This window comes from Gobio gobio, assembly GCF_949357685.1.
Source record: "Gobio gobio genome assembly, chromosome: 5".
In the NCBI taxonomy this organism is placed as follows: domain Eukaryota; kingdom Metazoa; phylum Chordata; class Actinopteri; order Cypriniformes; family Gobionidae; genus Gobio; species Gobio gobio.
In genome coordinates, this window is record NC_137101.1 from 64,594,454 (window position 1) to 64,618,052 (window position 23,599).

General features: G+C 49.7%; 1 protein-coding gene across 2 annotated transcripts in view; it reads right to left on the reverse strand.

Moving 5' to 3' along the window:
• Positions 1 to 1,618: 1,618 nt before the first annotated feature.
• The window catches only part of kdm5a (lysine demethylase 5A), a 23,887-nt gene continuing 1,906 nt past the window's right edge, over positions 1,619 to 23,599 (reverse strand). The window contains exons 4-27 of one of the 2 annotated variants that reach the window (XM_079817476.1): positions 23,260 to 23,430; positions 23,028 to 23,165; positions 22,887 to 22,941; positions 22,703 to 22,797; positions 22,461 to 22,619; positions 22,227 to 22,346; positions 21,988 to 22,146; positions 21,197 to 21,378; positions 20,954 to 21,116; positions 20,752 to 20,871; positions 20,456 to 20,650; positions 20,115 to 20,296; positions 18,557 to 18,681; positions 18,184 to 18,334; positions 16,601 to 16,721; positions 14,834 to 15,189; positions 13,992 to 14,130; positions 13,731 to 13,910; positions 11,979 to 12,695; positions 11,770 to 11,898; positions 4,066 to 4,210; positions 3,709 to 3,929; positions 3,202 to 3,630; positions 1,619 to 2,518 (exon numbers count right to left, since the gene is read on the reverse strand). In XM_079817476.1, the coding sequence (XP_079673602.1) occupies positions 2,324 to 2,518; positions 3,202 to 3,630; positions 3,709 to 3,929; positions 4,066 to 4,210; positions 11,770 to 11,898; positions 11,979 to 12,695; positions 13,731 to 13,910; positions 13,992 to 14,130; positions 14,834 to 15,189; positions 16,601 to 16,721; positions 18,184 to 18,334; positions 18,557 to 18,681; positions 20,115 to 20,296; positions 20,456 to 20,650; positions 20,752 to 20,871; positions 20,954 to 21,116; positions 21,197 to 21,378; positions 21,988 to 22,146; positions 22,227 to 22,346; positions 22,461 to 22,619; positions 22,703 to 22,797; positions 22,887 to 22,941; positions 23,028 to 23,165; positions 23,260 to 23,430 (4,647 nt within the window). In that variant the 3' untranslated portion in view covers positions 1,619 to 2,323. The remainder of the gene's footprint in view (positions 2,519 to 3,201; positions 3,631 to 3,708; positions 3,930 to 4,065; positions 4,211 to 11,769; positions 11,899 to 11,978; positions 12,696 to 13,730; positions 13,911 to 13,991; positions 14,131 to 14,833; positions 15,190 to 16,600; positions 16,722 to 18,183; positions 18,335 to 18,556; positions 18,682 to 20,114; positions 20,297 to 20,455; positions 20,651 to 20,751; positions 20,872 to 20,953; positions 21,117 to 21,196; positions 21,379 to 21,987; positions 22,147 to 22,226; positions 22,347 to 22,460; positions 22,620 to 22,702; positions 22,798 to 22,886; positions 22,942 to 23,027; positions 23,166 to 23,259; positions 23,431 to 23,599) is intronic. The other variant, XM_079817477.1, reaches the window with a different exon arrangement.

Here is a 23,599-nt window from a genome sequence, read left to right on the forward strand (position 1 = left end):
CACTGATGGACCTCTAATATAGAGAAGGCGAAGTGGTTTAAACTATACATGAGAAAAGCTATTTGCCTATATGTAAATAGGGCAGAACATTTGCTCAATGCTTGGAACAGGAAATGCTTGGAACAGGAAATGCTTGGAACAGGTTCTTGCAGGTTTCAGGAAGTCAGATTTAAGACCTTTTTAAGACCATAAAGATTGACATTTAAGACCTATATGACGCATTAACAAAATTATTTAAATCAAAGAAATAAATAAAAAAAATCATTTCATTTCAATGAATTCCGTCATTGAAAAAGCATTACTTTAATTTCCAGATAAAGCACTGACATTAGTAACCCTCCACAGCCAACAACGTGCCAAATGCCCAAAACCTTAGGCCCAAAATGAAGATAGGCTAAACAAACTTGCCCTCAAATAGAATAGATATAGACAAAACAGCATATTAATAGCCTAATAGAGATTGAACAGGCTACTCCAACCTGCGATTATTCTGGGTAAAATGCATTTTTTTTTTTACAAATGAAAAGTGTATGCATATAACATTTTATATATTAATGAGAATAATAATAATAATTATATCCGATAAATACAAATATTTAACAAAATTAGAAATATTACTATTGCAATAACATTTTAATTTGAGTTTAAATAGAGTATTTAAGAATAAATATAACAATATAATAATAATACTACTAATAATAACATTTATATTTTACAGAAAAACTGCTGGGCTACCTGTTAATATGCAGACAGCCTATGACTAAAAATCATTAGAAAGGTCTAAAGATTTATTGTAAAAAAAAAAAAAAGTAAAGAAAATCTGTGCTTTTTATCCGTGATATCAATTTCTTAAAATCAATGTATTTAATATGAAATATGAGCCTCTTGTGCATCCACTGTGGGGTAAAAACTGTACATTGGAGAAAAACATATGGATTGTCATATAAATGTATTTAGAGAGAAGTATTATTTTTCATATTTGTTGCCCAAACGTTTCATTCAAACTGAAGCCAGAGGGCGCCCTCGAGCAGAATCTCCACATTAGCCTCAGAAGTCATCGTTAGCCCTAATGTGAAGCTAGCGATGTAGGATAAACTGAAGATAGAAACACTTTGACTGATGAAACGAAGACAATGAACACGAGATCTGGTGTATTTGAGTTCTTCAAGCCTTCACTATCTTCATAATAATAAGGTGTGCAGTGCTGATTGAGTTTATCACTGGTAATAGAAAACAATGCATGTCTGCCTCATTCTGTCCAACAATACACAACATTATTAAACGTAGACGTATTTAACGGGCAGGTAATTGCCTTTATTACCAATATCCCCCAGAAAGAACTACAACACGCCGAACGAACGCTCTGAGGGCGGCGTTTCTGGAAATGAACGAGGATAAAACCTCTTTTTTTTAGACCAAACTATAGGAAATTTAAGACCTTGGATGAAAATCTGGCCGTTTTTAAGACGTTTTAAGGCCTTAAATTAAAGAAATTGAATTTTAGACATTTTACGACTTTTAAAGAACCCTGTTGGAAAGATACTGCCCAAGAAAGAAGACTACAAAGAGCACACATATCCAGCATTCACAGAGAAGACACTCTTACAGGACGACTGGATCAGCCGAGAGTGGGTTTATTTAGGGTTTATGGTCACAACTGCCTCCATTTAAACCTGGCCCTGAACAAGACCGACCCCCAGAGAGTCTTCCATGTAGAAGAGCATCTAAAGTCTCAGTGATGCTCATGGCTCATCTCAGACCGGTCAGAAACTGGACAAGACCTTGAGTCGCTGGTTTAGGTGTGTTTGATTGGGGCTAAACCGACGTCTACTCTACAATGACACACTAAACAAGGAGTTCTGCCTTTTCATTGTTCATGTACAGATGAGGCCACTGCCAGAACCACCCTCGACCCTCAGCCTAGAGACTGAGCGTGTGACACACAAATGTGGAAAAAATACATTTGTAGTTGAAAATGGTGTAGTGTAAAGAGTTTAAAGACTCACCCCAGCCCAAATCATCATGTATGAACAGAGCAAGCTGCTCATCCTGTGCTTCTGACCAGAAGACCTGTATCATCAATCATCTTTATTTATTCATTTGACAAAATCTGAGAAACACCCACCCACCGTCCCCTCATGAACTGCTTAAAATCCATTTACAGAATAAATAGATTAAATACAAGTGATATATGTCCCGTCCTCAATATGTCCGAACAGCGATCTCATGGTGGACTGTGGACTTGAGTTAGAGTTCCCCAGTCCAGGACTACAATAGCAATGGGCTAGCTCTAGCGGATACAGGAAGTGATGCGTGTCAGTGGCTAACTGCTCTCCAGCGGGTCGGCCTGGGGCGGGGCGGAGGGGCCGGGGCACGCTGCTGAGGATGGCATCACTTCAGCTTTGCGGGAGCAGGCGGAGCAGATGTAGTCTTCGTTCTCCGCCATCTCGCAGGAGACGCCCACACACACCTGATGGAACCACTCGTCACAGCCTCCATCACACTGGACCCAGTCCACCTGAGGCCAGAGGAGAGAGAGTGAGGACACAGCGAGTGTGTGTGTGTGTGTGTGTGTGTGTGAGAGAGGAGAGAGGACACACCTTAGGGGTGGACATGAGCTCGTGAGTGAGTGTGTGTGAGAGGAGAGAGGACACACCTTAGGGGTGGACATGAGCTCGTGAGTGAGTGTGTGTGTGTGTGTGTGTGTGAGAGGAGAGAGGACACACCTTAGGGGTGGACATGAGCTCGTGAGTGAGTGTGTGTGAGAGGAGAGAGGACACACCTTAGGGGTGGACATGAGCTCGTGAGTGAGTGTGTGTGAGAGGAGAGAGGACACACCTTAGGGGTGGACATGAGCTTGTGAGTGAGTGTGTGTGTGTGTGTGTGTGTGTGTGTGAGAGGAGAGAGGACACACCTTAGGGGTGGACATGAGCTTGTGAGTGAGTGTGTGTGAGAGGAGAGAGGACACACCTTAGGGGTGGACATGAGCTCGTGAGTGAGTGTGTGTGTGTGTGTGTGAGAGAGGAGAGAGGACACACCTTAGGGGTGGACATGAGCTCGTGAGTGAGTGTGTGTGTGTGTGTGTGTGTGTGTGTGTGTGTGTGTGTGTGTGTGTGTGTGTGTGAGAGGAGAGAGGACACCTTAGGGGTGGACATGAGCTTGTGAGTGAGTGTGTGTGTGTGTGTGTGAGAGATCACGCACCTTGTCCTTGCAGGGCCGCTGGCAGTTGTTGGCCGCACACACGGCGTTCTCGTCATTGGAGTCCTCCGCTCCGGACCAGTCGTACTTGGAGGGGATGTCCAGGATCTTCCGGGTCTTCTTCTCCAGCCCCTCCTTGGTGAACTCCGCCTTTGCGGCCGCCTTCTCCTTCCTCTTGCGCTCCTTCTCCTCCTTGGCCAGCCGCTTGGCCAGCTGCTTCAGCTCGCGGGACTTGTCCGGGTTCAGCTTGAGCTTCTTCTTCTTGGGCTTGAGCTCCAGAACCCGTTTCATGTCCTTGGACTTGGGCCGGCCCTCCACGCCGCTGGCGGCCAGCAGCAGCTGTTGCTCGGCTCGCTCCAGCTTCCTCTTCCTCTTCTTCTCCGCGTCCTTCACCTTCAGCTTGAGGGGCTTGTCCAGTGGGGAGTCCTCGGGCTGCGGGAGCACAGCAGGGTTAGTGAAGGGTGTGTGTGTGTGTCTGTGTGTCTGTGTGTGTGTGCGGGCGGCTCTCACCTCCATCACCTGCAGGAACTTGTCCTCTGAGGGCGGGTGTGTGGCCTGCAGGATCCTCCAGATGTGCTGCGTCTCGTCCAGGGACACCTCCAGCAGGTCTCCCTCCATCATCAGCTCCTCCAGCTGCACCTTGGCTGCGGGAGACAGCTCCAGCACGGGCGGCTCCAGGCTCCGCGGCACCAGCGGGCTCTTCCTGGGCTGCTTGCGTGAGGAGGCCGGATCTGAGGGGGGAGATCAGCTCATCAGACACTTCTAGAAACACTCATCTATATTATCAAACGATCACCTATACTGCATGCTGATATTATCGTCTGTGTCGTCTCGGTCATGGGAAATGAAAGTCAGTGTGTGTCTTACTCTGAGGGACGGACTTCGAGGCGGAGGAGTACGCGTGCTCAGCACAGAAGGATGGGGTCGTCGGCCACATGTGACTGACCACCTCCTCAGACTTCACGGGAATCTCCTCATCGCAGAACAAGTACGGCTTCACCTCTCCCGAATCCTGAGGACAGAAGCACAGAGATGAGCGGCACATCAAGACCAGATTGAGCCCTACTCTAGCCTGTGATTTTATCGCCGTCTGAATCCAGAATGTTTTTCTCCCACCACACGCGTGTAAAAATCCCTGGAACTGTGTTGCATTATACGCCAAAGGTGGCCGCTCAAAAAGGGAGGAAAAGCACTTCTAGTGTTATTTTCCCCAAGTTGGCATGCCTGTAACTCTGTAAAGAGATCTCAATATCCTCTAAGATTCTGGCTCTTAGCAAACCTTTCTCTTGAAATCTTAATTTTGAAGGCGCTGTGTGATTCGATCCCACAGATATTGGGATGTCAATGGTGTAACGTACTTACGATCCTTCGGTGGCTTCCCAAGCTTCAAGATTTTGTCCATATCTTCCAACTGATTCAGATATAGATTCTTATAAACACACGTTTGAGAGCAGGTTACTGTGCCTCAGCTTGACCGCTAGTTCACTAGTTCTTCACATATTTCTCTTTAAAATAAATTATCAGCTGTATGCAAAGTGACCCATTTCTGTTTTTTGACCACTGAAAATGTGTGCGCTTTACTCCTGGAGCCGCATTGAGATCTCCATATCACTGGGACTGAACCATCGAGGGCCTTTAAAATGAGGATACCAAAAGAAATGTTTGTTAAGAACCAGAATCTAGAAGGATATTCAGATATCTTGAATACTTCTGGAGTTACAGGCGAGCAAACTTGAGACAAAGACACAGCAGAAGTGCTTATGTCCCATGTTTGAGCGCTCACCGTTGGCGTATAATGACACACAGATTGATAAAGTCAACAGATTTCACTAATAGATCTACCAATCTCTGTGTGAGAATACAATAATGATGCTGCCATCTTTCTAATGTCATGTTTACACCCCTGTGAGTGGGCTCCAGAGTCATTCTGAGCCTCCTCTACTCAGTCAATACACATCTGTAGGGCTGAAACGATTAGTCGACATTGTCGACAAATATCTTTGTTGTCGAGTAGCCTCTGATCTCATGTGCCCTAATGTAAGGGCCTGCAATATGGCGATTTGAACGCTAGGGCGCTGTAGCGCTAGAGTGTAATGCAGCCCTTACAAATGGTGCGGTAGAAGAAAACACAGAGTGCAAACTAATCTGAACTAGCAAGATGTGGGAAGGTTTCACACAACTTCAAACTAAGGCTGCGTCTCAATCAGCTCTAGTTTAGTGGTCAGGGCACTGATCAGGGATCAGCCCATTGGCTCTTGTGCCCTGATCAGGGATCAGCCCATTGGCTCTTGTGCCCTGATCAGGGATCAGCCCATTGGCTCTTGTGCCCTGATCAGGGATCAGCCCATTGGCTCTTGTGCCCTGATCAGGGATCAGCCCATTGGCTCTTGTGCCCTGATCAGGGATCAGCCCATTGGCTCTTGTGCCCTGATCAGGGATCAGCCCATTGGCTCTTGTGCCCTGATCAGGGATCAGCCCATTGACTCGTGCCCTGATCAGGGATCAGCCCATTGACTCGTGCCCTGATCAGGGATCAGCCCATTGACTCTTGCCCTGATCAGGGATCAGCCCATTGACTCTTGCCCTGATCAGGGATCAGCCCATTGACTCGTGCCCTGATCAGGGATCAGCCCATTGACTCGTGCCCTGATCAGGGATCAGCCCATTGACTCGTGCCCTGATCAGGGATCAGCCCATTGACTCGTGCCCTGATCAGGGATCAGGCCATTGACTCGTGCCCTGATCAGGGATCAGGCCATTGACTCGTGCCCTGATCAGGGATCAGCCCATTGACTCGTGCCCTGATCAGGGATCAGCCCATTGGCTCGTGTCCTGATCAGGGATCAGCCCATTGACTCGTGTCCTGATCAGGGATCAGCCCATTGACTCGTGTCCTGATCAGGGATCAGCCCATTGACTCGTGTCCTGATCAGGGATCAGCCCATTGACTCGTGTCCTGATCAGGGATCAGCCCATTGACTCGTGTCCTGATCAGGGATCAGCCCATTGACTCGTGTCCTGATCAGGGATCAGCCCATTGACTCGTGTCCTGATCAGGGATCAGCCCATTGACTCGTGTCCTGATCAGGGATCAGCCCATTGACTCGTGTCCTGATCAGGGATCAGCCCTTTGAGATGGCGCCGCCGTGTTCGGTCGCCGTTCAGGTCGCTCCGCTAAGACTTTGCTTTTATTTATTATTCTACTCTCTTTTACTCTCTATTTTTTCCAACGGATCATCTGCTTTGATCTGTTACGACAGCAAAACACTTCTGGAATTTGGTTACCGCTACACTGACCTGTTTCAGGACACTTTCTCCAATCTTCCATCTGAGATTCGCCGGGACGCCGAGTTGAACAATGGCCACTCGAGTCGACGGCGAAGATTCAAAAAACACCGCGGGAAACGCGCTGGGATCCGCAACAGACTGAGAAAAAGAGCATTCAGTCCTCCTCTCCCGAGCATTTTGCTCGCAAATGTCCAATCCTTGGAGAATAAGATGGACGATCTTAGAGCCAGGATAAGTTTTCAACGGGACATGAGAGACTGCAACATCTATTGTCTGTCCGAAACATGGCTCACGCCAGCGGTCCCGGATACAGCCGTGACGCCGTCCGAGAACTTCTCTGTTTTTCGGATGGACAGAACAGCCGAGGCCGGGAAATCTAAAGGCGGTGGAGTGTGTTTCATGATAAACAAGAAATGGTGCGATCCTAGGAACATCTCCATTCTTTCGCGATCCTGCTCGCCTCACTTGGAACATTTAACTATCATTTGCCGGCCTTTCTACCTGCCGAGGGAGTTTTCCTCGGTCATCGCCACTGCCGTTTATATTCCACCACAGGCAGACACGGGGCTGGCTCTATCTGCCCTCCATGATGTGACCAGCGGCTTCATAAACAAACACCCCGACGCTGCTTTCATCGTCGCGGGTGATTTTAACAAAGCAAACCTAAAGAAAGTATTGCCAAACTTTCACCAGCATGTCTCCTGTCCCACACGAGGAGCAAACACACTGGATCATTGCTACTCTCCGTTTAAGAACGCCTACAAAGCTCGGTCACAGCCAGCTTTTGGCAAATCGGACCATGCCGCCATTTTCCTCACACCGGAATATAAACAAAGGCTCGTTCAAGAGCCCCCGGTGAGGAGGGAAGTCAAACGCTGGTCATCCCATTCAGAGATCACGCTACAGGCAGCCCTTGATGACGTCGACTGGGACATGTTCCGCGCGAGTTCTGAAGACGTCAGCGAGTTCACAGAAGTGGCGCTCTGCTTTATTAACACACTGACAGAGCAAGCCACACAAACAATAACTATAACGTCCTTCCCTAATCAGAAACCGTGGGTGGACAGTTCAATTCGCACTGCAGTAAACTCGCGCACTACCGCTTACAATGCCGGTCTCCTAACGGGGGATATGAGGGAGTACAAAGCTTCATGTTACGCCCTCCGGCGCGCCGTTAAAGCCGCAAAACTCCGATATAAAGACCGAGTGGAATCTCATTTCCAACTCAACGACTCCCGGCGGATGTGGCAGGGACTGAGGACCATCTGTGCTTTTGGAACTAAATCCTCTGCAGAGGTGAGAGCTGATCCGTTGCTGGTGAACGAGTTAAACTCTTTCTACGCTCGCTTTGATGGTAATCGCGGCAGCGCGACTCCGGCGAGTGACGCGTCAGAGAGAGTCCCTCAGAGCAGCAACGGTCACGTGATCTCTGTCTCGGAGGACGAGGTTCGGAGGGCACTCAAACGTGTGGATGTCAGGAAAGCTGCTGGGCCGGATGGTATTTCAGGTCGTGTTCTGCGGTCCTGTGCTGATCAGCTCGCAGGGCTCTTTACATCCATATTTAACGAGTCCCTTGCTACATCTGTTGTCCCCACCTCCTTCAAACGATCCTCCATCATCCCTGTACCTAAGATCAGTAAACCCTCTTGCCTAAATGACTATCGTCCAGTGGCTCTCACATCTTTAGTCATGAAGGTCTTTGAGAGACTCATTAAAAACAACATTTGCTCCTCCATTCCTGACACTTTGGACCCTCTTCAGTTTGCCTATCGTCCCAATAGATCGACTGAAGATGCCATTTCTCACGTCCTTCACTCCTGCCTCACTCACATCGACAGCAAAAGTGGGAACTATGTCAGGCTGCTATTTATTGACTATAGCTCAGCCTTTAACACCATAGTTCCCATTAAGCTAACACACAAACTCCTGGATCTAGGCCTGAATTCTTCTCTCTGCCTCTGGATTGAAGATTTCCTCACTGGCAGACCCCAGGCGGTGAGAGTAGGCCAGTTCACCTCCACCTCCATCACCCTGAGTGTTGGAGCTCCACAGGGCTGTGTGCTGAGTCCCCTGCTCTACTCTCTCTACACCCATGACTGTTTGTCCACACACAGCTCCACCTCGATCATCAAGTTTGCTGATGATACTGTTGTCCTGGGTCTCATCTCCAACAACAATGAGACGGCATACTTGGACGAAGTGGAGCAACTGACATCATGGTGCCAGGACAACTGTCTCTCTCTGAATGTTAACAAGACCAAAGAACTGATTGTGGACTTCAGGAAGAGACAGCATCGGTCATACTCCCCTCTCATGATCAGCGGGACACCGGTAGAGAGAGTGAGCAGCTTCAAATACCTGGGTGTGAACATCTCCGAGGATCTGACCTGGACTACACACATCCAGACACAGGTGAAAAAAGCCAGGCAAAGACTGTACCACCTGCGCCAGCTGAGGAAATTCAGGGTTTCACCAGCCATCCTGAAAACTTTCTATCGAGGGGCGATAGAAAGTGTCCTGACTCAGTGCATCACAGCGTGGTACGGGAACAGCACCAGTCACGACTGCAAAGCCCTGCAAAGAGTGGTGCGCTTATCCGAGCGCATCTCAGGCTCAGCTCTCCCGTCTCTGCAGGACATCTACACCAAACGCTGCAGAGGTAGAGCTACTAAAATCATCAGAGACATTAATCACCCTGCAAACTCTCACTTCACCCTGCTGCCATCTGGTAAGCGCTTCCGTAGCCTGATGGCAAAGACTGAAAGACTCAGGAGGAGTTTCTTCCCCCAGGCCATCAGACTCCTGAACTCAGTCACTTGACTTCACTTCACCACGCACACGCATAAACATCCAGTTTAAACATTAACATTCACATACTGCCATTGCACTGCACTTTACGTTCCTATTGTTACTGTGTAACAACCTGTAATAAACCTGTTTGCACATCATACTCCTGTTTGCACATTATACTCCGATTTGCAATTATACCTATTGCATGCACATCATACTTCTCTATATATAAATATATATATATATTTTATGTTAACCACTTATTTTTAAGTCTACAGTTTATCTCACTTATCATATCCACTTACTTTATATTTTATATTTTTATTTTATTTTTTTATTTTTATCTTATTTCCTATTTTTATCTTACTTGATTTATTTATAACTCTACTTATGTTAATACTTTTTATTCTAATTTTATTCTATTCTATTTTAATTTCCCTTGTGTTCTTGTAACTGTTATTTGCACTGTCCATGGAGCGGACCTGTTTACATTTCACTGCCAGTTGTATATTGTGTATATAACTGTGTATGTGACAAATAAAACTCTTGAATCTTGAATCTTGAATCCCATTGACTCGTGCCCTGATCAGGGATCAGCCCATTGACTCGTGTCCTGATCAGGGATCAGCCCATTGACTCGTGTCCTGATCAGGGATCAGCCCATTGACTCGTGTCCTGATCAGGGATCAGCCCATTGACTCGTGTCCTGATCAGGGATCAGCCCATTGGCTCGTGCCCTGATCAGGGATCAGCCCATTGACTCGTGCCCTGATCAGGGATCAGCCCATTGACTCGTGCCCTGATCAGGGATCAGCCCATTGACTCGTGTCCTGATCAGGGATCAGCCCATTGACTCGTGTCCTGATCAGGGATCAGCCCATTAACTCGTGCCCTGATCAGGGATCAGCCCATTGACTCGTGTCCTGATCAGGGATCAGCCCATTGACTCGTGTCCTGATCAGGGATCAGCCCATTGACTCGTGTCCTGATCAGGGATCAGCCCATTGACTCGTGCCCTGATCAGGGATCAGCCCATTGACTCGTGTCCTGATCAGGGATCAGCCCATTGGCTTGTGTCCTGACCACTGAACCAGGAGCTGATTGAGACGCGCAAGGCCAAACTTTTCACGCGAGCACAATGTGCATGTTGGAGCACTTAAAGAGGAAACAACTAACTAGCGGTAAATCTCTTTATTAGAGAATGCAATACTACTAATAATCGTAATAATATCAACAATAATAATATCATTACAGTAATGTGATTATTTATTTAGCATTGAGCTTGGAGTCAGGACTGTTTTTATTATTATTATAACACTATTAGGTATTATGGTCTCATCATTGCCTGTATTCTGTTCATATGCATGAAGACTCACAAGAGGCGATGTTAGGAAGAATATCATCAGTTACTTTTTCATATTGCTAAAGCTACACTGTGTAACTTTTTTAGTTTATTCTTAGCTAAAAACACTTAGTTCTTTCAGAAATATATGTGCTCATTAATGTATATTTACTTCTTTCAAGTAATAAAGTATTGTCATAAGTTTATATTATGCGATTGTAAACACATACGGGTGAGGGTTTGAATGCGGGTCGCCATGTTGCTCCTCCATCTTGAAAGTACATTAGCCAAAGAGGGACATACCCGTAAATTCAAGCTTGGCCTTTGGCGTTTTAACACTCGATGGCTCCGTGTCCAATGTGGACGAGGTCGAACTGGAAGCCATGTTAATCTTGGACTAAATCGGCCACCGTAGGAGTTAAAACGAAATCGGAATTGAGAGGAACAGAAACTAATATTCACTGGATGGTCATATACAAGTTCACCACTAGATGGGGGAAAATATCACAGTGTAGCTTTAATGAGAATCTGTCCGCTCAATTGTCATGTAAGAGATTAATATTATGGCATTTTGTCTGCGATGTCATTTGCAGATTAATATTGATTAATAAGTAAATGTCCTCTTTTTCTGTTTCAGTTCTAAGAAAAGCAGTGGGCCTATTATTGTTTTAGATAAAAAAATTTGTTGTTGTCTGTAATGCTGCTAATTTATGTTTATTATTATTTATTTTTTCAATTGAAAGCGAACAGAATATTTAAACAATGCTTAGAGAGCATGTGTGTGTGATTTGAGTTCTGAGAACTTGGCTCAACAACCATTTCAAAAGCTGAAGTGATTTTCTTTTTCATATATTATAGTTAGAATATGTATAGCTCAATGTGTTAACTAATTGAATAATCGTTCAAAATTAACTGATTAGTCGGCGATGACAATGACAATAATCGACGATTAGTCGATTAAACGTTAGATTAATCGTTTATTAAAATAAGTGTTTGTTGCATCTGTGACCTCTACTACTCTGCCTTTCCTACTCTGCCTTTCCTACTCTGCCTTTCCTACTCTGCCTTTCCTACTCTGCCTCTCTTCTGCCTTTCTTCTCTGGCTGGTCTAAGTGCCGAGTGTGAGAGCTCGTCCCTCCTCACACACACACCTTGAGGTCGTAGCCGTAGGTCTCCCTGATGTCCTCGTCTGAGTCGGTCTCTTCATCATCGTAGTCCATGGAGGGCCGCGGTGAGGTGGCCCTGCTGAAGCCGGCCTGCTGGAACGTCTGGATGTGGCCCTGTGGGCGAAACACACGTTAGTCTCGTCTCCACGTGATGATGATGATGAGGATGCTGATGGTGATTGGGTGGCACGTGCCTGCAGGTCGGGGTTGGCGGCCGCCTTCTGCAGCTCTGCGTTGATGATCTTCTCGGTCTTCTCGCGGGCGGCCAGCTCCACCATGCGCTGGCTGAGCACGGAGAGCTTGGCCAGGGCGGAGGACAGCTCGTCGGTGGCCAGGGCTTGGCGGGCGCGGTCCTGCCAGCCCATAGCCCTCTCCGTCAGACACTGCAGCGCCTCGCCCTCGGGCAGCCGCACGGGCAGCTTCTGCAGCGACACCAGCAGCGACAGGATGGTCTCCAGGCGCGGCCGGCGCGAGCGCTGGCACAGCGGGCACAGGAACTTGGCCTCCTTGCTGGCGCCCTGCCAGCCGGCCACCAGCTTCTTCTGCGAGCCGGCCTTGGGCAAGGGCACGCAGGCGCCGTGGAACCAGTCCTTGCACAGCTCGCACTGCAGCATGAAGCCGCCCGCCGCCTTCCTGCACAGGCAGAACTTCACCTCCTCCATGCGCTCCACCAGCGCCATCTTGGCCAGGTTGGCGGCGCGCAGCGAGTGGATGGCCTCCACCTCCTGCTGCTCGCGGGCTTTGAAGGCGGCCACCACGGCCGCAGGGTCCCGCACCTCCTCCGCTCCGTCCTCCGGGTCGCTCGCTCCATCCAGCTCCAGGCCCCGCTCCTTCTCCAGCAGCTCTTTCACACGCCGGCGCTTGCTCTTACTCGTGCCGTACACGCCAACGTCCACACGCGGACTCAGCACCTGAAAGAGTGTGCAAGACAACTTTAAACTAAACTACTATAAACTTTAGTGGCGAAAACACAATATATATGCGCATCTTTGTGTGTCGTCAGCAGGAGATTGGCTTCTGAGATCAGCAAATTGTGTGTGTGTGTGACCTGCAGCAGGCTGTAGGTGGAGTTCTTCTTCAGGAAGGTGTGTGTGTGTGTGTGTGTGTGTGACCTGCAGCAGGCTGTAGGTGGAGTTCTTCTTCAGGAAGATGTGTGTGTGTGTGACCTGCAGCAGGCTGTAGGTGGAGTTCTTCTTCAGGAAGGTGTGTGTGTGTGTGTGTGTGTGTGTGTGTGTGTGTGTGTGTGTGTGTGTGTGTGTGTGTGTGTGTGTGTGTGTGTGACCTGCAGCAGGCTGTAGGTGGAGTTCTTCTTCAGGAAGGTGTGTGTGTGTGTGTGTGTGTGTGTGTGTGTGTGTGTGTGTGTGTGTGTGTGTGTGTGTGTGTGACCTGCAGCAGGCTGTAGGTGGAGTTCTTCTTCAGGAAGGTGTGTGTGTGTGTGTGTGTGTGTGTGTGTGTGTGTGTGACCTGCAGCAGGCTGTAGGTGGAGTTCTTCTTCAGGAAGGTGTGTGTGTGTGTGTGTGTGTGTGTGTGACCTGCAGCAGGCTGTAGGTGGAGTTCTTCTTCAGGAAGGTGTGTGTGTGTGTGTGTGTGTGTGTGTGTGTGTGTGTGTGTGTGTGTGACCTGCAGCAGGCTGTAGGTGGAGTTCTTCTTCAGGAAGGTGTGTGTGTGTGTGTGTGTGTGTGTGTGTGTGTGTGTGTGTGTGTGTGTGTGTGTGACCTGCAGCAGGCTGTAGGTGTAGTTCTTCTTCAGGAAGGTGTGTGTGTGTGTGTGTGTGTGTGTGTGTGTGTGTGTGTGTGTGTGTGTGTGTGTGTGACCTGCAGCAGGCTGTAGGTGTAGTTCTTCTTCAGGAAGGTGTGTGTGTGTGTGTGTGTGTGTGTGTGTGTGTGTGTGTGTGTGTGTGTGTGTGTGTGTGTGTGTGTGTGTGTGTGTGTGTGTGTGTGTGTGACCTGCAGCAGGCTGTAGGTGGAGTTCTTCTTCAGGAAGGTGCGGGCGGTCCTCTCCCTCCAGGCTCTGGCTGACCCCACCTGTGACTCCACCTGGGCCAGCGCCTCCAGCCGCACTGGGATGGAGCGTCCTCTCGCCAGCAGAGCCTCCAGCTGCTCCAGGTAGGCGTAGTTACTGCCGTTCTGCTCAAGAAGACGGAGAGAGACCCGGGTCACATGAGGCGATCAGCACTGGCCTCGCCCCGCCTCAGGACACACGCTCACCTGAATGGCCTCCACTCTGGCCGCCCACTCTTTGGCTCGGTGCAGGGCGTCTCTGAGGGCCAGGACGTTGGGCAGGAATGCTGGGATGTTCTTGGCCTCCATCACGATGCTCTCCAGCGTCAGCAGACTGTGGCGAGGCCTACACAGAGAATGTGTGTGTGTGTGTGTGAAGCGATGCAAACACTGACAAACATTTTTAAATCAAGAGATGGAAAACGACAGGAAATATGAAGTTTTGTTCAAGCTGATGAAAATGAGTTGATGCCAATCCACTTTATTCAAACTCACTGACAGATATAATAAACTCACTTAAGGTGTGTGTGTGTGTGTGTGTGTGTGTGTGTGGGGTCACCTGGCCTGCAGGCATGCGCGCGCCCGCTCCTCCCAGTGCTCAGACAGTGTGTGTGAGTGTGTGTGTGTGTGTGTGGTCACCTGGCCTGCAGGCATGCGCGCGCCCGCTCCTCCCAGTGCTCAGACAGTGTGTGTGTGTGTGTGTGTGTGTGTGAGTGTGTGTGTGTGTGTGTGAGTGTGTGTGTGTGTGTGTGTGGTCACCTGGCCTGCAGGCATGCGCGCGCCCGCTCCTCCCAGTGCTCAGACAGTGTGTGTGTGTGTGTGTGTGTGTGTGAGTGTGTGTGTGTGTGTGTGTGTGTGTGAGTGTGTGTGAGTGTGTGTGTGTGTGTGTGGTCACCTGGCCTGCAGGCATGTGCGCGCCCGCTCCTCCCAGTGCTCAGACAGTGTGTGTGTGTGTGTGTGTGTGGTCACCTGGCCTGCAGGCATGCGCGCGCCCGCTCCTCCCAGTGCTCAGACAGGGTGTGTGTGTGTGTGTGTGTGTGTGTGGTCACCTGGCCTGCAGGCATGCGCGCGCCCGCTCCTCCCAGTGCTCAGACAGGGTCAGCAGCTCCTGCAGCTCCGCCATGGCCTTCTCCACCGCCTGATGCGGGGCCAGACCCACGCCGGAGTCGATGAGCCGCTTCATCAGCTCCAGGGTGAGGCGGGCCGGCTCCGCCAGGGTCAGCCGCACCTCGTCCAGCCAGCGGCCCTGCTGGAGCTCCTGATGGAGGCGGGGCAGCTCCGGCAGATCCACGTCCAGCCCGGAGCCCAGGTCCAGCAGCGCCTGCAGCTTCCCCGAGTCCGGCCGCTCGTCCAGCAGCGCCGCCTGCGCCCGCTCGTGGAAGTCCTGCACGCTCTCCAGCAGCTCCTGCGGTGCGCACGCACACACACACACACACACACACACACACACACACACACACACGTAAGGCCGGTGAGGTTGCATAAAGCATCTCGGGTGTTGCAGAAAAAACCTTTTACTTAAGGGTTTCTTTAAGTGAAACGTCATAAACACTTAGAATTCCCCTTAAATGCTGTTTTTTCACTTCAGTAATCCCTTTAAAAGCGTTAAGTGTTGCATAAATCACCTTAACGGTCATTTCCCTAAGTATAACTTAAGGTTTGGAAATCGTAACCTTAAGAGTAACGCAGACAAAAATAAGACGACATGGCTGAACTTATGGAACCAGCTGAAGATCATTATGTGCCAAGAAGAGTTTTTAGGGATAGGGAGAACCCTTTGGACCATCTTAGCCATGAAAGAAACCGATTTGACCGTCACACATCGCAACCACTGAGACACTGAACACTTGCAGTCATACGTACATTTCTGAATGAGATGAAGAAAAACTCACAGAATTAAAGAAGTGGTTTGCCGTTATATAATAGAACCGAAGCTATAGGTTGTGAATTTAAACATGTCTCGTTTACCAGCGGCTAAAGTCAGGAGGACTAGCCGAGGTGAGGCTGTTCCAGGCGGGTTACATGAGCACGAACGGGATCTCACAACATTTTTAAATAGGCGCTATCTTTACAAATAAACCACAGATTTCAGCTTTAAACAACTACATTCTCCACTGAACTACATTTCGTGACACAATAACAGTAGTATTTTTCAATTTCACGGCCGCACACAACCACTATGAAAAGCGCAAAAGGACGCGCGTCAATTTCTCTTCAAGCGCTTGCTTTATACGCGTGTCCATCTCGCTTTGGACGCGCGAATGCATTCAAAGTTCAAGCATCAAACTAGACACGAATTTGACGCTCTATTCACGTTTGGTGTGAACGCAGCATTACTGTTTTGCGTATCTACGGCAACAAGACTTTATACCGTGAATCCAGGATCGCTTCAATGTAGGGATGAAACGGTATGGAGATTTAACATCACGATTATAGTGACCCAAATTATCACGGTTATCAATATTATCACGGTTTTGTTCAAATGAGATGAAAGTGTTCAAAAAGAACAGATGCACACACTGAAAACATTTCAACAAGTTTTATATTTGAAAATATACAAACAACAAATAAATCAAACCACTCTATGCACTTTTTTAAGCTAGATTCTGTGGGATTTCCTCCGGGGACTCACACACACACACACACACTCCTCCGGGGACTCACACACACACACACACTCCTCTGGGGACTCTCACACACCCACACACACACACACACACTCCTCCGGGGACTCTCACACACACACACACACACACACTCCTCCGGGGACTCTCACACACACACACACACACACACACACTCCTCCGGGGACTCACCTTGACCTGTCTGGCCTGGCTGATGACACAGGGCAGGCGGTAGAGCTGCTCCACGAACACCTTCAGCTCCTCCACCGTCAGCTTACTGCGGGCCCTCTGCGCTCCGCCCTCGGGCCGGTCCCTGCGGACACACACACACACACACACACACGTTTGTTTTTGTGAAATGTGAGGACATTCCATAGGCGTAATGGTTTTTATACCGTACAAACCGTATTTTCTATCCCCTTACACTGCCCCTGCCCCTAAACCTACCCATCACACACACACACACACACACACTGCCCCTAAACCTACCCCTCACACACACACACACACACACACACACACACACACACACACACACACAGCCCCTAAACCTACCCATCACACACACACACACACACACACGCACATATTTCACCCTCTTTTTGTAATACCCATGTCCTTATCAGGGCTCCGAACCGGTTCAAGGAACGAAAACCGGAAACAAACGAAATTTTAAGAGGAACAAAAACGAAAACAAAATCAAAATCAATGTGAATCGTTCTGAACAGAAACGTTAATTTGAAATGGCCATTAACCGGTTAATAAGGTTATGTTATCGTTCTCTTTAATATTGTGATCTGGCAGTGCCCAATCATGAATAGAGTAGCTAAAGCATGTGATGTGACGGATCAAGCCTGAGTGAAATGTCATCTGTGAATCTACCAGTAACACAAGTCAGTGTGAGCGCATTTACACGCCTCAAGCACATTTCTCTCCCCGCTGAGCTCATCAATGAAAGCGCAGGTATTGGAGGACATTCTTTTCGTATGTTTAAATAAGCAGTACGGACTTTAAGCTCAAATAGTCTGATTTAGGCTAGTTTGTGGATTCAGTTTAAGCCTGTCCAAGTAGGCTACTAGCATCTATCAAACGTTTGTCCTATAGTCTTTCAGATGGCCAATACAGGACAGGTCAATGTTTTCTATATAGACGGCTGATGCTTCGTATTAAATGGTGTTATATTGCATTAAATGATCAAGCTTTATTTGTTTATTTGCAAACTTTATTATTGTTTGCTTTGAAATTAGCAGTTGACGGTGCATTAAAAGAGCAATGGTTATCCAGTTTATTTATTCTTTATTCATGCAATTTTTAAAACAAGTCGTGTTGAAAAAAAAGTGATGTACAGATAATGTTCTCCCTCTTCTGAAAAGATTAGGCATATAGAGCCACTTTCAGCTCCATTAAAACAGCTCAATATTTGTCCCGCTGTTTATGCTGTAATTAATGCATGTGTTTCTGTTGTGGTGATGAAATAAATATTCAGGTTTAATTATCATGCGTTATATTACTATTGAGTGAAAATAAGTCTTTATTTATACATATTTGTTTAAAGTATAGGCTAAATTAAAACGTTATTTTTTCAAATCAAAACAGTAATGTTTAATGAGGAACGCAAAAACGTTAAAATACCGATTCTGCTCGGAGTGAACCGATTGATATTTTTTCCCGTTTTTAAGCCCATGTCATTACACACATTTGTGTCCTGATATTTCACACACACACATGAGCGCTGCAGGTGTGTGTGTGTGTGTGTGTGTGTGTGAGAGACGCACCTGTGCCTCTGCTTGTGGCTGAGCAGCAGCTGGGCCACAGACGAGCAGGTCTCCGCCTCCTTCACCGTCTCCCTCAGGCTGCGGAACAGCCCGTTCTCCGGGTACTTCCTGTCCTCCGCATCCTCCATCAGCACCTTCAGCTCAATCAGATCTGTGGAGGCAGCCGTTAGTGGAGCGCTGTGTGTGTGTGTGTGTTATCCATAGCCCATTGACTGATGTGGTCGGGACTGTTTACATTGTCTGTATTGTCAGGTTAAACATGATAAGCTCTTTATGAATATTTGGATGCTGTGTTGTTTTAATCAGTATTTGTCATTCCAAATAAAATAATTAAATGTGTGTGTGTGTGTGTGTGTGTGTGGTGGAGGCTGACCTTTCTTGCTCCTGCTGTCGGCCGCCAGAGCCTCGGAGACCCTCTTGGCCCAGGAGTCATACGCCTGCGCCCGCGCCTTCACCCCGTACAGCATCACAGGAAACTCCTCCTGATCATACCTGAACCTGTCAGAGGAGCGGATCATGAGTGTGTGTGTGTGTGTGTGTGTGTGTGTGTGAGTGTGTGTGTGTGTGTGGTACGCCTGCGCCCGCGCCTTCACCCCGTACAGCATCACAGGAAACTCCTCCTGATCATACCTGAACCTGTCAGAGGAGCGGATCATGAGTGTGTGTGTGTGTGTGTGTGTGTGTGGTACGCCTGCGCCCGCGCCTTCACCCCGTACAGCATCACAGGAAACTCCTCCTGATCATACCTGAACCTGTCAGAGGAGCGGATCATGAGTGTGTGTGTGTGTGTGTGTGTGTGTGGTACGCCTGCGCCCACGCCTTCACCCCGTACAGCATCACAGGAAACTCCTCCTGATCATACCTGAACCTGTCAGAGGAGCGGATCATGAGTGTGTGTGTGTGTGTGTGTGTGTGTGTGTGTGTGTGTGTGTGTGTGGTACGCCTGCGCCCGCGCCTTCACCCCGTACAGCATCACAGGAAACTCCTCCTGATCATACCTGAACCTGTCAGAGGAGCGGATCATGAGTGTGTGTGTGTGTGTGTGTGTGTGTGGTACGCCTGCGCCCGCGCCTTCACCCCGTACAGCATCACAGGAAACTCCTCCTGATCATACCTGAACCTGTCAGAGGAGCGGATCATGAGTGTGTGTGTGTGTGTGTGTGTGTGTGTGTGTGTGTGTGTGTGGTACGCCTGCGCCCGCGCCTTCACCCCATACAGCATCACAGGAAACTCCTCCTGATCATACCTGAACCTGTCAGAGGAGCGGATCATGAGTGTGTGTGTGTGTGTGTGTGTGTGTGGTACGCCTGCGCCCGCGCCTTCACCCCGTACAGCATCACAGGAAACTCCTCCTGATCATACCTGAACCTGTCAGAGGAGCGGATCATGAGAGTGTGTGTGTGTGTGTGTGTGTGTGGGGTACGCCTGCGCCCGCGCCTTCACCCCGTACAGCATCACAGGAAACTCCTCCTGATCATACCTGAACCTGTCAGAGGAGCGGATCATGAGAGTGTGTGTGTGTGTGTGTGTGTGTGGGGTACGCCTGCGCCCGCGCCTTCACCCCATACAGCATCACAGGAAACTCCTCCTGATCATACCTGAACCTGTCAGAGGAGCGGATCATGAGTGTGTGTGTGTGTGTGTGTGGTACGCCTGCGCCCGCGCCTTCACCCTGTACAGCATCACAGGAAACTCCTCCTGATCATACCTGAACCTGTCAGAGGAGTGGATCATGAGTGTGTGTGTGTGTGTGTGTGTGTGTGTGTGTGTGAGTGTGTGTGTGTGAGTGTGTGTGTGTGTGTGTGTGTGTGGTACGCCTGCGCCCGCGCCTTCACCCTGTACAGCATCACAGGAAACTCCTCCTGATCATACCTGAACCTGTCAGAGGAGCGGATCATGAGTGTGTGTGTGTGTGTGTGTGAGAGACGCACCTCAGGCACTTGTCTCGGGCGGGGCAGCTGCAGAGCTGGGCGGCGTGATGCAGGCACACCAGGCGCTGAGGGCTGCAGACACAGGTGAGTGCAGACAGGAAGCAGGTGGTCTTACACTTCCAGCACTGCCGCTCGTCATCAGGGACCAGCTCAAACACCTCCTGCTCCGAGGACAGCACCCCCTGCAGGACACCACCAGCATCACACACACACAGCAGCTTACACTGACTAAAGTCCCTAACCTTCTGTCATGTCATATTTTTGACTTTATCTAATAATGAGGACTTTTAAAATCATATTTTCCACATTTGATCTAATAAAGAGGAGTTCTAAAGCCTCACCATCTCCTGCACGGCGGACCTCAGCCGGCTCTCCTCCTCGATCATGTCGCTGAGCTCCCGGACCACAGCGGCCGCCAGCTCCACGTCCAGACTCTCTGGATCGGCGGCCATCTTACACACCAGCTCCTCGTGGGAGAACACGCAGTAGCGCTGGAGACGGCGGTAATGCGCCACACACTGCCTCCCGACGGGCAGCTGCAGAACACACACACACACACACACACACACACACTGGTCACTCCTCATGCTCAGGCGCTATGATGTGCTCATGTGACTCAGGGCGCTGGAGGAAGTACCCAGTCTGCAGTGCAGAAGTTGACTGCTTCAGCAAAGTTGTAGCCTTGGTTGAAGCCGCTGTGATAGGCCCTGGGGAAGGTGACCACAAACTCTCCCGCGCACTGATTGGTCCGGTACACCTGTGTGATAATGAGAGCGGTCAGTGGGGCAGTGATTACCCGGGCAGGCGGCGGGTGAAGTGGCGGGAGGGCGAGGAGGTACCGGGACGCCGTGCTCCATGAGGACGTTGGGGTTCATGAGGGTGACCAGCTGGTGCAGGAGGTCCGGCTGGGAGTCGAAGAGCTCCGGGGCCACCTTCTTCATCACCGTCTCCAGCTGCTCCGCGGCGTGCGCTGGAACGCCGTACCAGGTCTTGGGCTCGCCCCTGAACACACACACAGGTGAGCGTCTCTCACACACCTCTGCTCCCCCCACACACACACACACACACACACACTCACTCACCAGTGCAGGAAGTTGATGGAGTAGCTCCAGTGGTCCTCGATGTGCCAGCAGAAGGACGAGAAGCACATGCCCACGTACAGCCAGGGCACCTTCATGCCGCTGATGTCTCCGCTGATGTGCGTCAGCACCGATTGCTCCAGCACCGGCATGTTGTTCAGGTTCCAGCCCGAGTTGGCATATTCCTGCGCCGCATGAGGGCAAGAGAGAGACAACATCAACACACAGAAATGACATTTCCTTATAATAAAGTGCAAGAATAATAAGTAAATTGAGCCCGGCCCCATGTCTCTATCACACTGTGATCCAGAGTTATGGTCAATACAGAATCCCTATGTAAGTTCCCATAGTAGGACAAACACATGCGTTTCATGGCAATACTGGGCACTGTGTTTGATTGGGCGGTTGCGAATAACAACAGTGATGCTTTACCTATGGCGAGCAGTGAGTCCACACTCGAAAGCTGTGCGTCTTACATCCTCGTCGCTGATGAGTTTGTAATAAAAGTACAAGAATAATGAGAACTAGAATGAAGGAAATGTGAGTGGTGCTTGCCTTGTGCAACTACACTGCTAGCATGAGTAAATTGAGGCCGCCTCCTTGTCTCTATCACACTGTGATCCAGAGTTATGGTCAATACAGAATCCCTGCGCCCAGAAGTTCCCATAGTAGGACAAACACATGTGTTTCATGGCAATACTGGGCACTGTGTTTGATAGGGTGTCTTGGACGTTTTCTAGGCGTTTGCGAATAACAACAGTGATGCTTTGCCTATGGCAGGCAGTGAGTCTTACATCCTCGTCGCCGATGAGTTTCCTCTTGCCGTCCCGCACAGGGAATCCGCTGCCCACGTCCTTGGAGCTGATATCAGCGCCGTACTCCACGATCACGTCCTCCTCGATGCTGCTGACCAGACGCCAGAACTCCTTCTCCACCAGCTCCGTCGGCACCATCTGACACACACACACACACACACACACGCGCTGTGAAGGGCCCTGCGCTCGCGGAGGAAGCTCTGAGAAGCGGCTCTTACGTGGACGGGCATGTTGAAGTAGTCGGACTTGAAGTGGTCGGCCATCTCGCCGAAGCTCTGGAGTGTGTACTCGCGCACGGCCTGCTCGAAGCCGAACGCCTCCCGAGGCTTGCTGCACTCCTGCGTGTGAGAGATCACCATCAGGACGTGTGTGTGTGTGTGTGTGTGTGTGTGTGTGTGTGTGTGTGTGTGTGTGTGTGTGTGTGTGTGTGTGTGTGTGTCTGCGCGTCGTACCTCCGCCACACACTTGGGGCAGCGCCAGTCTCCTTTGGGCACGTCCTGCAGGGGCGGGATCAGGCAGAAGGTGTGGTAGCTGTCATCACAGCCGTCACACAGCAGGAGGCGGTCCTCCTCGTCGCCCCGCCCACACGCCATGCACATGTACAGGTCGATCTGCGCCACACACACACACACACACACACTGAAGCACTGCTACTGAAGCCTGATAACTGCGCAGCGTTGGCACTCAGACTCACATAATTGACCTCCAGAACCTCCTTGCGTGGACGCATTTTAAAAGCGAACGCCTGAGCCTTCATGTGCTTCTGTTTCCTGAGGAAGCTGTCGTCATCTGGACACACACACACACACACACACACACACAGTCGGTACACACTCGAGGAGCAGCACTGATGATCTCTGTGTTGATGAAAGTCTCACCTATGATGTCCAGGCTGCCGAACACCTGCACGGCTTTGGGCTCTGTGTTTTCCCTCTGAGACACAACACAAGGTCAGAGGTCAGCTCTGATGTCACGACAATATTATCACTAGGGACACACACACACACACACACACACACCTCGTCCTTCAGCCGGCGAGGGGAGCGCCGCTCCGGCCGTCTCTCTTTCTCTTCATCCTCCTCTTCCTCTGCACCTCCAATCCCTTCATCCACGTCCTCAGCGTCAGAGGTGTCTGGGTAAAGCCTGTGAATGACGCCCTACACACACACACACACACACACACACACACACACACAGAGTCAGGACACTGGCGCCGCCACATGACGAAGGAGGCGTCACACACACACACACCGTTCGAGACGCTCCGGACTGGAAGAGCTCATACGGATACAGGATCCGCTCGAAGTGAGAGCGCAGCAGAGATCCCACACCTTTCCCGCCCGGAAAACCCATCCGGCTGCTGATCTTGGACCATCGCTTCTCCTTACACACCAGCTCGAAGCCTCCTTCTGCAGACACAAGCTACACACACACACACACACGTGCTTATTAAAGGCAAGCTTCAGACACTCCGTCAACAACAAAACAGGCCAATCTCACTCAGACAGGTCAGTCAAAAACAGCGTAACACACTCTCACACACACACACACACACACACACACACACACACACACACACACACACCCTCTT